The sequence below is a fragment of the Petromyzon marinus genome, chromosome 23 (assembly GCF_048934315.1).
Source record: "Petromyzon marinus isolate PM22_M1 ecotype Great Lakes invasive population chromosome 23, UKy_Petmar_22M1.pri1.0, whole genome shotgun sequence".
Classification (NCBI taxonomy): domain Eukaryota; kingdom Metazoa; phylum Chordata; class Hyperoartia; order Petromyzontiformes; family Petromyzontidae; genus Petromyzon; species Petromyzon marinus.
The window spans coordinates 419,482-434,177 of NC_133689.1; the positions used below are offsets into that span (position 1 = coordinate 419,482).

At 48.8% G+C, this 14,696-nt stretch overlaps 1 protein-coding gene across 4 annotated transcripts in view; it reads right to left on the bottom strand.

Moving 5' to 3' along the window:
- TRIT1 (tRNA isopentenyltransferase 1) overlaps nucleotides 1-14,696 on the bottom strand; it is a 67,700-nt gene that overhangs the window by 15,573 nt on the left and 37,431 nt on the right. For all 4 annotated transcript variants that reach the window (XM_076068899.1, XM_076068900.1, XM_076068901.1 and 1 more), the window contains 3 exons: nucleotides 5,313-5,455; nucleotides 2,164-2,260; nucleotides 1,408-1,571 (listed from right to left, as the gene is read on the bottom strand). In XM_076068899.1, the coding sequence (XP_075925014.1) occupies nucleotides 1,408-1,571; nucleotides 2,164-2,260; nucleotides 5,313-5,455 (404 nt within the window). The remainder of the gene's footprint in view (nucleotides 1-1,407; nucleotides 1,572-2,163; nucleotides 2,261-5,312; nucleotides 5,456-14,696) is intronic.

Below are 14,696 nucleotides of genomic sequence, written 5' to 3' on the forward strand. Positions count from 1 at the left end.
TGCAGGTCGAAACCCATCTAGTTTTTTGCTGCTTAAATTAATGCTTGTCATCTGTCTGGAAGACCAGTAGGTAGATGGACTGATACATTTATTTACTTAACGTGGAGATGGATTTTCACCCGCTTGCTTATTTATTACTTAGAATCCGACATGACTACGCACAATGAGCTTTTATGCCCAGGATGTCTGCCTTTCAAGAGTGATAAAGAATCATAAAGGGCCTGCTCCCAAGACGAATGAAAAGTTATACAATATGGAACAAGGACCACAACAATGAACCATTCAACAAGAAATGAGCGTGACCTACTTAAGGAAAAGTCTAAAATTAAGCGGTAATTTATTTCATTTTAACGCAGCAATTTCAACGTGAATCATCGTGGGACATCGGCACGTGACAAATAATGCAACCTCGAAGTCCAGCGTGTAGCATCACATGACTGACAACGCATGTGTGTGTCAAGGTGAAGGCGATTATGCAATTAAAAAAAAACATGGTTAATTCGTGCAATAGGCCAATTACGTGGCACGTGCCTGAAAGAAAACGCACCACACCAGCATCCCGGCACAAAAATAACATATCGAAGATGCAGCATTCAACACCATGGGGTTTTGTGAGCAATTTTCCCTCTTACAAAGAGAGTGTAAAAAGGCGTTATCCAATTGCAGGCCTGGTTGGTTGTTTGTGCACTGCGATTCTCAGCACTCCCTGCGCTCCTTCACCGGCGTGGCCGATGCCCTGGCTGGTCGATCCAGAGCTGCTGGAGGGCTGAGGACTGTGGTTTAGGTGCGTCGATCATGGGCGGTTGGGGGAATTTGAGCATATTTAACCACGCTGGTTGTTTTGTCTCGCCTCTCTTGAGTACCTAACCGGTATAGGTGCCCCTATCCAGTAGGCTACCCACGTCCACATGGCACTCAAACGTCTTTGCCACAGCAAGGCAGCGCTATGTTAAAGGATATACTATACCCAAGTAAAAATACAATTTATGATTATACCAATCATTACCCACACCTTTAAAGTGTCTGACATGCACTGCAAAATTAGATTTGTAGAGTAATTGACAACAACTGAGGAAACGTTCTACGAGGCAGCTAGACCTCTCTGCACGCCGGCACGGGTACAAAGATGTGAACAGTGGGTAATGGGTCCGAGAGGAGATGGGTGGCAAGGGTGGGCTCTCTGTGCCCTTCCCAAAAGCTCTCTCTGCGCATGGTTCCCATGCCCGTGGGGAACTGGTTATGCATAGGAACAGGAAGAGTCTTGCGGGTGCCAACATCCAGAAATAGAACCGTGGAACTGCTCCGGCCAGGTTTCTATGCCAGGGCGGGGGAGGGTGGAGTACGGTGAGTGGGCAGGCCCGGGTTGGACAGTGAGCAACACGGGGGAGTGTGTGGGGAGACTCGCACCGTGCCAACTTGCGCACATCGCGTGGGTGGATGCGGGCGGCCATGGCGGGGTCGACCTTAGACAGCATCCGGTGGAGTTCCGTGGGGTCGCCTCTCTCCAGGGCCTCCTTCCGGTCTTCACGCCAACCATCGCTGCCACCCTCCTCCGCCGTGGCTCGATCGACCTGCAACAAGGGTTGGCGCACCGCTCACAACCGTGATTGCAACAAACGGGAGCGATGCTACATCTGCGTGGCACTTGTATGTTGAACTTCTTTCGCACCGTACGTATGCAACCATGCTAAATATCCCTGGCGTCTGGGTGAACTTTAATTATTACATTGGTGGAGCGGTGGCGCAGTCCTGCCCCACTCCCGCCATGCGACTTCACCAACCCGAACTGACCAGTGTGGTAAGGTATGCGCCAACAACCCCCCAGGAACGGTGTGGCAGCTGCGGTTGTTAGGTGCCTACATTTCAGCTTTGCGAATTAAAAATATTGATGTAACAAACATTAGTCTCTGTAGCAGGGCAGGTGGAAAAGTGCTGACCCCAAGTATATCAACCAGAAGTAACTTGAAGGGATCTCTCCAGTAGCTCTGATATGCGCTTTGGTGGACGTTCTCGAAGATGAGAGGTTGCCTCCCACACTACAGGAGTTTCAAACGGTAAGTTTGGACTCGTGACATTGGGCAAAAATTACACTTGAAAAGAATGCTTATTTAAGACAGGTGCGTTCCCATCACCTGCATGCCCGACAGGTGCAGAGTGCCTTACCTTCGAGTCAAGCAGCACCTTCCACAGCAGGGCCTCTATGTAGTAGTTGGTTCCTCCCACCACGATGGGCAGCTTCCTCTTTGCAAAGAGGCCTTCAATGTGGCAGAGTCAAGGAGTCTTGAGGAACCAGTGTTTTTGATTGTTTGTAAAATGTTACGGTTTGCTCAGGTAGGACAGAATGGGAGGTTTTCACGGCCAAAGCCATTGATCACACATTGCAGCTCGCCAGCGCTTTCTCCCCTCCATCAGATCCCGCAGCTGCTGCAGGGTCGACATGCTACTTCCAAGACCTGCCCTCTTACCATCTGCTCTGCTGCTTTCTCTTTAAATGCACATATTTTAGATAAGGTATTATAATACTGGAGCTATGCACTTTTAAATCTAAATTGAAAACTCATTTCTAGAGAACTGATTTTTGTGTTTAGTTTGTTGTCCTTCCCCCGCACCTCCGATCAGCACTGTTGGCGACATACGTTGCAAAGGAAGTTCAACAAACATACATGTGTAGTGACTTCATAGATATCACCATGATGTGGGTGCAGTACCGGCCCTAGAGGGGCACGGCGTGCGGGTAATGACATCATTGGATGTCACCATGCTGTAAGGACAGTACAGGCCCTAGCGGGCAGGGTGTGTGCAGACCCGAAGGGAAGGTCGGGTAAGGCCATGACAGTCTGGTTGACCCGGGTGGACACGTGACCAGTTAAGGCAACAGAGGGACCCCCGTGGGGGGGGAGGGGAGGGGGCTGTCACGTGATGAAACCTAGGTTCTTCCTGAAGGTTCTGGAAGGGAGGCGTGACCAGGGGTGTAGTCGGCCATGCTGCAGAGAATATAAGCCGAATCCCGGGAGGGCTCTTGGCCAACATCCCAGGAAAGAAACCCTTAATCTACGTTCGTCTACGTTCTATGGTCCGCGAGTCTTCGAGCACGTGGTCCGGGCAGTATGCTGTTAGCCCCGGTCCACGTTACCAGTTGTTACGTAGTTAGCCTGGGTGGTCACCACCCTAGGTCGTTGTGTTAAGTTGTTCTGATGTGTTTAAGAAAAAATACGCTACCTCCGAGTTGAAGAGTACGTCTCAGTTGAACCCACTACACATGCATTATATAACAGTATTCTAGTGCATTTAAGATACATTGTACAACACATTATGTATTATAGCGTGTATAACATACATATACTACACGAGCTGGAAGTAACCGGCGTTGCCCGGGGGAATTTTTTTTTTCAAAACCTCTCTTAAAAACATAACATATACAAATACTAAGCTATTGTGAAAGCCCGGCGTGCCGTTTGTCTGTCCATTTGTCCGTCAACAAAATTATAAGAGGCTTGCAGAAGTCCAAAAAGTTATAGAAAGTGGGGGGTAAATAGTTGATTCTAGATTTAAAGCTTTCGTGACTGCAAGGATCCATACTCTTTGGTTCTATTCGGTAAAGTCACGTAGGTAAAAAATAAAACAACAAAAATCACGACGTTTCGCTGTGGGTGATCACAATATAATTTTCTCTGATACCAAGGTTCTTTGCAAACCCATGGGTTTTTATCAGAGATGTGTTCACGAGGCAATTCAGATCTACAAACACAGACACAATTTCAACCGAGAAGATGGTTTCAAATTAAGCAACCATTGGAAAGGTGTTCTAAATCGAACCAAACATTAAACTAATTTTCAATGTTACAGTATATTTTTCAAGTAGTGGTACCCCAAACTTTCGCAGCTCTTAAAAATTCCCTTCACACCATCAATAGGTAAACTCCCCCTCCCCCCCTCACCAACCGGCATGTTCACCCGCATGTACACCACCTCTACACCGTTCATCATGCTAAGTCGGCCAATCAAATGCTAATTGTTATGCTAATTCCTTTGTCAAGGCACCTTGTTTCCTCGCACACAGCTTAAAGGTCGCAGTCTGAGCGTGGCTGTGTTTCACTCCAGCGCTGTCCTCGAAACAGTCTGCTCCCTTCACCTGATGAAGGCCGCTTGTGTTGTGGCAGAAACGTCGTGATTTTTGTTGTTTTATTTTTTACCTACGTGACTTTACCGAATAGAACCAAAGAGTATGGTAAATAGTTGATTAAAAGGTTTCCTAAAATTGTCGACCCACCCCCCCGTCAAATTTTTTTTTTACCCCCGCATAGGCATATATACCAACACACCTTACATACAATAGTGAATAGTATCTAGTGACTCTATCGTCGTATCTGCTGACTCTGTAGTTGTAGCTGATTGTACAGTATTATCTCCTGAGCCCAGTAGTATCTACTAACCGTAGAAGCATCTACTGCCCCTACAGTAGTATCTACCGACTCTATAGCAGTAACTACTGACTCTACGGTAGTATCTACTGAATCTATAGTAGTATATATTTAGTCTATAGTAGTATCCACTGACTAAAGTCGTAACTACTAATTCTATATCAGTATCTGCTGACTCTATAGTAGTATCAGCTGACTATAGCAGTATCTGCTTACTCTATAGCAGTATCTACTGACTCTACAGTAGCATCTAGACTCTGCAGTAGTATCTCCCGACTTTACAGTAGTATCTACCGAATATACAGTAGTATCTACCGAATATAATAGGATATATCAACTCTATAATAGGATCTAGTAAGTATACAAAGTGCCATTGTGAGGCCTAGTCCCGTGGAGAGCCCCTGGCCTTGCCTAGATTGCCCAGCCGTTTTTTAAACGTAAACCCCACAGTTTCCGAGTTAAATCCGTCGCAAGTTGCATCCACATACGCACAGACCCACAAACAGACACACAGACAGACAAAGAATGACGTTTATAGGTTAGATATTCTGCTGCTGGGACGCATAGTAAGTAGGCAGCCCCTCTCTCTGTCCTTCTACATTGCCACGTCCACTCAGCCACTAGCACCGTCCTCTCTGAGAATGTCCGCCTCCTGGATCTTCCCGATGTCAGCCTCACCCACTACTCAGATAGCTCTCTACCCTTTGCTCATATTATGAGTCAAGCACAAGGACTGTACATTTTAAACTGGGGACAAAATCCCAATTTTCATAAAAAGCTCTGTGGTGGGGGGGAGGGGTGGGGGCACTGGGACAGATGTTCTGAAACCACCTGGACCTATGCTGGCCAGTGCTGTAGGTATGGCAGCTTAAGTCGTACGGCATGACGGATATGATGGGCAGCGCTTTATTGCGGAAGTCGGTGACGGTGTAGTTGGTGACGAGTGGATCCACGAAGCTGATCATGTGGTGAGGACACATCTTCTGCTCCTCTTCCGTCACCTTGTTCGTGATGATGTCCAGGCCTCGGTAAACCTGCAGTGACAAAAACCCGGCAAAGGGGAGTTAATGACGGCAGCAGAGAATCTCCCCGGAGCAGGTCGCATGTGCGGGAGACAACAAACACCTTTCCACTGCTGGCAGAAGTGCCTCCATCACAGAGCTCAGCTTCCCACCACTGTCTCTTCACGCGATACATTTCCCGCACCTCCGATTAGTACGGTAGGCTACGTATGGCGAAATAAGTTGAACATATATACAATTGTGAGCTCTGCATTGCGTCAATGACCGATGAGCAAGGATTTTTGGTTTGTGGTGACATTCTCAATCAGGGAGGTGGCCAGGTGGCTCAGAGGTTGAGCGTTTAGCTGGTGGTGGCGTCCGCCTCTAACTCAGCACTGTGGAGGAGATAGTGAGGGTTGGTGGATCACGCAAATGACAAATGTCTTGCAAGACTCCTTTCCCGTGGGCATCGAGCTGTCATAACCCTGGCTTGCCAGCAAGATACAGTCCGATATCATCCGTCACTTCTGCATGGGATAGAGTATTGCCTCTTGGCATGTGTCATTCTTTTACGGGTGCTCTGGTTTCCTCTCACATGTATAATAAAACACTCACTAATTATCTGAAAAGAACTTAATATATAATGAACTGCAGAGCAATTGTTGGTAGCGCTGGCTCACTGCCTGGCAGCCTTCCAGCTTGTATGTGGTTCCAGCTTGTCTGTGAGACACAATTTGCATGATCATTGTTATATAAAAGATATCATTATACATTTTTTGTACTGCTGAGATGCCAGATTTAAATCCAGACAGCTGCCTATGCTTAAACTGGGTTCTCGGAAGACAGATCAATGAGACCGTGCCTTTGAATCCAGGTTTTAGCCACAGGTTTATTCACAAGTACCAGATTGCTTGACCATTCTAAGGAGTTTAACACGTAGGATTTAACGACCAATATTATTCATTATAAAGGTTTTTGGGTTCGATCGCGTAAGTATAACACGTAAGGACTTTATATATCCATATACTTGATACAGTTTCAACATGGTCTCATGCTAACATTGGGGTTGACAACGTAGTTTAAATATAACCCAAGCAGGTAGCGATGGAGCTCGGAAACTTTTACAAGTTTGGCATTCGTCTGGTCATGGTGACCCGCCCGCTGGAACTTCAAACGTCGCGACTGCGCCAAAATCCACGCACCCCCCCCCCCAGGGTGTTCCCTGCCCCCACGTAGATAGACGGATCCCGTGCCCACCACGGTTCCCCCCCTAGCAATGCGGCCGCGAGGCCATAGATGCTTTTCATGGTGAGCGGAGCACAGGTGTCAAGTTAAGGTGGCACAAGGGACAGGCAGCATCTTAACCTTGTGATAACTTTTTAAAGACTGCAAGGATAATGTGACAATAACGTAACGCTCACATGGCATTCGCTAAGCATTCGCCACTCGTCTAATCCTCACCAGTTTATACAATGAGATTCAACTGCTCAACTAGCCCCCCGCACACGTATGTTGAACTTCTTTCGCACTGTACGTAGCCAACCTATCTGTTGTACGAGTTGTATAGGGGGATTACGTCAAGTGCCAAGTTATTGTAAATGGTAGAGCAGATACATATCACCTGTTCCTTAAAATGTGCACACTGCAGTGAGGACGCTAGTCGGTGTTGTTACGAGTGGACCCACTCACTCGGTCACTCACTCGCACACTCATGCACCCACTCACTCATTCACTCATGCCAATGAACGCCTCATATCTCAGTCTCAACAAAGCGGAAATAAACAATCAAGGCAGGTTTACTGTAATTATGCAACGGGCGCTACAGTCACACTGTCAGATTGACATCTTGATCGATTGGCCAAGATGCAGCGTCATCGCCGGGTGCGTTGTCTGTATTGTTGACAATGATGAAATAGGGGCATTTTTACCTCAAGTGGGAGATTTAAGCGTATACGCTCTTAGGCTCACTCGAGCAATCGGCCGGGGGCTGAGAAGACCACCATTGTCATGGCGGGAACGGCTCCACTCGTGAGACGTTCACCATTGATTTTACAGGTAATTTTTTGGCAATGGTCTAATCGATAACCTAGAATGCACCCGATCATCAGGTATTGGAAGCTAAGTAGGTTTGAACCTGGATAGTGCTTGGATGGGTGACAACCATGCAAGATGGGATTTTAATGGCTGTGTAAAAAAACCTAAATCTATCATTTTACTGTACTTCTCTGTACTCACTCTCATCTCCTTTCTTTGACAATCCCAAACTGACCAGTGCTGTGAAGCGCGGTCACACAACCCCCAGAAATGAGAGAATCCCCATGCCCCGCACGGCATGGAGAAGCCCGAATCCAGCAGTGGATTGACAAAAGGACTTTGCATTTACTATGACCCTGCCAACTTACAAGACGTTCAAGAAGATGCATATTGATTTTAGAACTGCCGCACATTTTATGCTCTTAATCAGGAGGAATTAATTTCAGGTGTCTGATTTGGTGACCTGGAAAATATTTCTGTGCCCTGCACACCACATCCATAATAGTTTAACACGTAGGCTTTCGCGACCAATATTATTCATAATAAAGGTTTTTGGGTTAGATCGCGTTTATTTATAAATGTGTCGTAACCCTCCACCACCCGACACGGCCAATCAGCAAAAAAAGTGTCACGTTGACAAAAGACAAATAATTCACTACTTTTGCCCACCGGTGTGTTGAAGAGTGAATCCACATCTACAGTTTGAGTACGACGTTTCGCTGGTAAATACATCCAGCATCATCGGGCAATTCGCCATTCATCCAGCATCATCGCCATTCTGGCGAATTGCCCGATGATGCTGGATGTATTTACCAATTCGCCATTGTGGCGAATTGCCCGATGATGCTGGATGTATTTACCAGCGAAACGTCGTACTCAAACTGTAGATGTGGATTCACTCTTCAACACACCGGTGGGCTAAAATAAATTATTTGTCTTTTGTCAACGTGACACTTTTTTTGCTCATTGGCCGTGTCGGGTGGTGGAGGATTACGACACATTTATAAACGCGATCTAACCCAAAAACCTTTATTATGAACACATCCATAATACCTCTCACTTTGGCTATGTGGCTACTTTGGTCCACTCTACCAGCGATCCATAAAATATTCAGTGAGAAATTAAGCCCCTAAAATTGTCATCGATGGTGGTTGTTCTTCATGTTAAGCCCTGAGAGCTCAGGAGTGCTTCCATCGCTCACACCCAGGTATGCCAAAACGAGAACAGCCACCGAGACCGGGGCACACGCAGACCACACAACTACGATGCCGACAGCACCGTAAACGAGCGAGAATGCATCACGCGCATAATCTGCTGGACTCTCAGATAATTGACGAGACTGTGTGCGTGTCTATGTATGTGAATTCGTGCGTGTAGCTGTGTGGGTGCACGCACATGCGTTCATGCGTGTGGTGTTTGGTGGATTCGTGATGTAGTGGTTAGCCAAGTCGACCTAGAGGAGATTCAGAACTGGTTCAGTTATCACTTGCCACTAATGTTAGCCGTGGTCGGCAATTTTAATTAAAATTTTCTTTGGTTGTTTCGGTAAAGTCACGTAGATAGAAGAAAAACAACTCACAACGTTTCGATCGCAACACAAGCGGTCATCATCAGGCAGAGAGAAAAGGGGGTTAAGCTTCTAAATGCAACTGTTTATAAAGGTTTAAAATGTGTGTAGCCCAAGTGTCAGATGGAGTGGGGCACAAGAGCCACGGAGCAGCATGAACGTACGATTTAGAGCTGCGCGGCGTAGTCCAAGTGTGTCAGCAGCATGGGCGGGGCAGCTAATGATAATGTAGGAGAAGACAACGGGAGAGAGAGAGAGGGGGTAGATATAGGGGGAGAGGGTGTAGATATAGGGGGAGAGAGAGGGGGGAGAGAGAGGGGGTAGAGATAGGGGGAGAGAGAGGGTAGAGATAAGGGGAGAGAGAGGGTGTCGATATAGGGGGAGAGAGAGGGGGGAGAGGGGGTAGAGATAGGGGGAGAGAGAGGGGGTAGATATAGGGGGAGAGAGAGGGTAGAGATAAGGGGAGAGAGACGGTAGATATAGGAAGAGAGAGGGGGTAGATATAGGGGGAGAGAGGGGGAAGATATAGGGAGAGAGAGGAGGTAGATATAGGGGGAAAGAGAAGGGGAGAGATAGGGAGAGAAAGGGGGTAGATATAGGGGGAGAGAGAGGGGGTAGAGATAGGGGGAGAGAGAGGGGGTAGAGATAGGGGGAGAGAGAAGGGGAGAGAGAGGGGGTAGATATTGGGGGAGAGAGAAGGGGTAGATATAGGGGGAGAGAGAGGGGGTAGATATAGGGGGAGAGAGAGGGGGTAGAGATATAGGGGGAGAGAGAGGGGGTAGAGATAGGGGGAGAGAGAAGGGGAGAGAGAGGGGGTAGATATTGGGGGAGAGAGAGGGGGTAGATATAGGGGGAGAGAGAGGGGGTAGAGATAGGGGGGGAGAGAAAGGGGGTAGATATAGGGGGAGAGAGAGGGGGTAGAGATAGGGGGAGAGAGAGGGGGTAGAGATAGGGGGAGAGAGAAGGGGAGAGAGAGGGGGTAGATATTGGGGGAGAGAGAGGGGGTAGAGATATAGGGGGAGAGAGAGGGGGTAGAGATAGGGGGAGAGAGAAGGGGAGAGAGAGGGGGTAGATATTGGGGGAGAGAGAGGGGGTAGATATAGGGGGAGAGAGAGGGGGTAGATATAGGGGGAGAGAGAGGGGGTAGAGATAGGGGGGGAGAGAAAGGGGGTAGATATAGGGGGAGAGAGAGGGGGTAGAGATAGGGGGAGAGAGAGGGGGTAGAGATAGGGGGAGAGAGAGGGGGTAGATATAGGGGGAGAGAGAGGGGGTGGATATAGGGGGAGAGAGAGGGGGTAGATATTGGGGGAGAGAGAGGGGGTAGATATAGGGGGAGAGAGAGGGGGTAGATATAGGGGGAGAGAGAGGGGGTAGAGATATAGGGGGAGAGAGAGGGGGTAGAGATAGGGGGAGAGAGAAGGGGAGAGAGAGGGGGTAGATATTGGGGGAGAGAGAGGGGGTAGATATAGGGGGAGAGAGAGGGGGTAGATATAGGGGGAGAGAGAGGGGGTAGAGATAGGGGGGGAGAGAAAGGGGGTAGATATAGGGGGAGAGAGAGGGGGTAGAGATAGGGGGAGAGAGAGGGGGTAGAGATAGGGGGAGAGAGAAGGGGAGAGAGAGGGGGTAGATATTGGGGGAGAGAGAGGGGGTAGAGATATAGGGGGAGAGAGAGGGGGTAGAGATAGGGGGAGAGAGAAGGGGAGAGAGAGGGGGTAGATATTGGGGGAGAGAGAGGGGGTAGATATAGGGGGAGAGAGAGGGGGTAGATATAGGGGGAGAGAGAGGGGGTAGAGATAGGGGGGGAGAGAAAGGGGGTAGATATAGGGGGAGAGAGAGGGGGTAGAGATAGGGGGAGAGAGAGGGGGTAGAGATAGGGGGAGAGAGAGGGGGTAGATATAGGGGGAGAGAGAGGGGGTGGATATAGGGGGAGAGAGAGGGGGTAGATATAGGGGGAGAGAGAGGGGGTAGATATAGGGGGAGAGAGAGGGGGTAGATATAGGGGGAGAGAGAGGGGGTAGAGATATAGGGGGAGAGAGAGGGGGTAGAGATAGGGGGAGAGAGAAGGGGAGAGAGAGGGGGTAGATATTGGGGGAGAGAGAGGGGGTAGATATAGGGGGAGAGAGAGGGGGTAGATATAGGGGAGAGAGAGGGGGTAGAGATAGGGGGGGAGAGAAAGGGGGTAGATATAGGGGGAGAGAGAGGGGGTAGAGATAGGGGGAGAGAGAGGGGGTAGAGATAGGGGGAGAGAGAGGGGGTAGATATAGGGGGAGAGAGAGGGGGTAGATATAGGGAGAGAGAGAGGGGGTGGATATAGGGGGAGAGAGAGGGGGTAGATATAGGGGGAGAGAGAGGGGGGTAGCTATAGGGGGAGAGAGAGGGGGTAGATATAGGGGGAGAGGGGGTAGATATAGGGGGAGAGGGTGTAGAGATAAGGGGAGAGAGAGTGGGTAAAGATAGGGGGAGAGGGGTAGAGATAGGGGGAGAGAGGGGGTAGATATAGGGGGAGAGAGAGGGGGTAGAGATAGGGGGAGAGAGAGGGGGTCGAGGTAGGGGAGAGAGGGGGAGAGATAGGGGAGAGAGGGGGTAGAGATAGGGGAAGAGAGATGCGGTAGAGATGGGCGGCATTGCACCTCCACACATCCACACTGCTGCCGGTGGAGGTTGACAAGAAATTACAAATCAAGTCATGACCCAAAGTGGTTGATGACATCTTTCCAATGATTGCTGAGTTTATAACTGTCTTCTCGGTTGAAATTGTGTCTGGGTCTGTATATATGGATGGCTTCATGAACAAATCTTTGTTGATAGACAGTAGGCTTACAAAGTACCATCGTCTTAGAGAAATCTACGTCGTGTGAGCCAGCCACATTAAAATTAATGATCAGCTACGGCAGAATTATTGGTCCTATCATGTTTCAAATCTGCCTTATGTTCACAAACACGGTCCGAAACATGTCGCTTAGTTTCCCCAATGTAACTGCTGCCGCAGATACAGCTTAGCTTGTAGACACTGGGATATTGCATGTCAGGAATCTTGTCCTTCACAGATGAGATCAGATCACTAATTTTATGTACGGTGTTAAATCGGGCCTGGAGCTTGTGTTTGTTCAATATTTTGGAAATCTTTTTGGTTACCCCTGCTATGTATGGCAAGGTGATGGTTTTGATTGGATCTTCAGATGGCTCCTTCATCACGGTTGGGGTGATGGCTTTGTGGATTGTATAGTCAGAATATCCATTCGCCTTGAGAGCTTAGTGTACATGTTTGAGTTCACTGGTTAGGTGTTCATGGTCGGAGATACATTGAGCTCTATGGTGTCGCGTTTTGATGAGGTAATTCTTCTGGGATGGATGGTGGTGGGAGTCAGGTTTTAGGTAGGCATCAGTATGGGTTACTTTCCTGTAGACAGAATGGCTCTGAGCCATCTGGTCTCTTTTTGATTAAGCCTGGATGGCGTCCGTCTCAAATTTTTCCATGAAAATGTTGGCTACAACCGGAGATAAGGGAGAACCCATTGGGGTCACTTCAGTTTGTTTATAGAATGTTCCGTTCTAGGTGAAGTATGCATTGGTGAGGCAGTGTCTCACCAGGGCCAGTACATCAGCATTCAATCCTTGTGGGACCAAATCTTCAATGATTGCACGGTACAATGCGTCATCATTGACTTTTCTCTTTCTAGCATTTGGTGGTGCAACTGCGCTGTTCCATCCCTCGGAGGGGTTTAAAGCGGCGCCGTTCACGAACGTAGCGACGTGCCAGCCGGTCACACGCAGGCACAGAAAGATAGAGCTCGACACTCCTGGCTTTATTCCGCCACCATCTTTGACGAGCAAAGCAGCGTGGGTAGCGGCACAGTGGCGGCTTTTAAAGCAGGGACAGGGCCCTTACGGTGCCCGATGGCCAAGCCCTGGACCTGTGGGCTGCAGTAAGCCACGTCACATTTCAAGAGTCGGCCAGGGACACCCGGGTATGCGGTTGGGCTGCCCACACATCCCCCGACACGGCAAGGTGTTCCTCAGCACTGTTTCCAATCAACTCCTGCCAACTGCTTTCCAGACGTTTAAATACATCTGTCACGATTCAGCGATTGAGTTAAAAACTGACTTTTACACTCGCGCAATGGGAAAGGTAGAAAGACAAAACAAACGAGAGATCCAACTGAAATGAGTCGTAAAAGCAAAACCGACAACGCGAGATTTTAACGTACATGAGACAAACACAGTACAAATGATAGACAGTACAGCTCAGAGAAATAAGATAGTACAAACAACACAATACAAACAAGACACACACACACTTAATCAACGCTAGAATTGAGCTAACCACAAAAGCTGACAATTGCGCCAGGGTAGGAAGATGGATGCCTAAACGGAACTACCGCTGGATGGAACGCCCGTGCCAGCAGGAGAAGAGAGTCGCCCCTCCGGTGAGCATGCGGCCCTTCCTGCTCCTCTGCAAGAAGCCACCCTGAACGTCACCTGTCAAGCCCGATAGCTCCGACAGCTTTACGCAACAGACATTATGGCAGCGTTTGAACAGCATGTTCCGCCGCGCCCAAAACAAGTTCAATTTTTTGGCAACGAGCTCGGCTCGTTATTGCACGGCAAGTCTGGACAGAGAAGGTTGTTCGCTCTGGCACTTACGTCAGATGCCATCACCTGAGCTCACTGCCGATAAATAGGGGAGAGTAGCCTTTAGCGAGTGTGAGTCTCAAACGACTGAGGTTATGCCTGGGGAAAGTACCCATGTTCCCAGCTCTCTCTTAACCGACTCGTTTGTTTAATTACAGTGACTGAGTGAATGTATTAATGCATGGGGGAGGGTGAAATGTCACTCCCACACCTGGCACTCCAACTTGACATTTTGGCACGCAAACTTGAGGCCACCAGAGCTACTTCCATTTTCGTCACAACTCTTGTTTGGCAGTGCATGAACGGATTATCTTAACTCAAAACATTTCTCTTAAATGTAAATATTATCATTGACAGTTAGCCAGTAATTTACTCAGAGTTAAACATTGATTGGGAAATTAAAGGTTTACTTAAAATGTAATTAATACTGCACGGGTCATTGCAAAACATAAAATCGGGCCACAGGAATTTGTAAAAATATATTTCTTTGGCCAAATATAAGCCGAAGGACAATGATCTGTTTCCGAAAATCAATTTATTCCCCACGTTCGATTTCACCACTATCACAACAGAACCTGGCATGAGAAGCCATGGCAGCCACGGGAACCCCCTCCTCCACCCCCCCATCAAAGTTTCAGCCGAGCCCCCAGCCAAGAAACCAAACCAAGAACGCCCCGAAAAACAGAAACACGGCGCGTTTTGTGTTAGGGCTAAAACAAAAGCGCCGTTTGATAACGCGTGGCTCGTGTCATGATCCCCGGCCAGGGCGGGAAGCGAGGCCTCCGCATCGGCATTGGGTCCTGGCACGCCGCCACACACGCGAGCGTGTTGGTCCCTCCGGCCCGAGGTGACGTTCTTGACGGGATGCCACAGGCTGCGGCCGCCGGGAAGAACTAACCCATTTTCCCCCACGCCCAATTATGCCGACCGACCCCGTCCGGTAAACCGAGAGGGGCTCGGCGTTTTTACGATGGAATGGCGTGTGCAAGGCCAGTGTCCGCGTTATCGGACGTGCTGGCAGACGAGCGCCCAGCGCCGAGC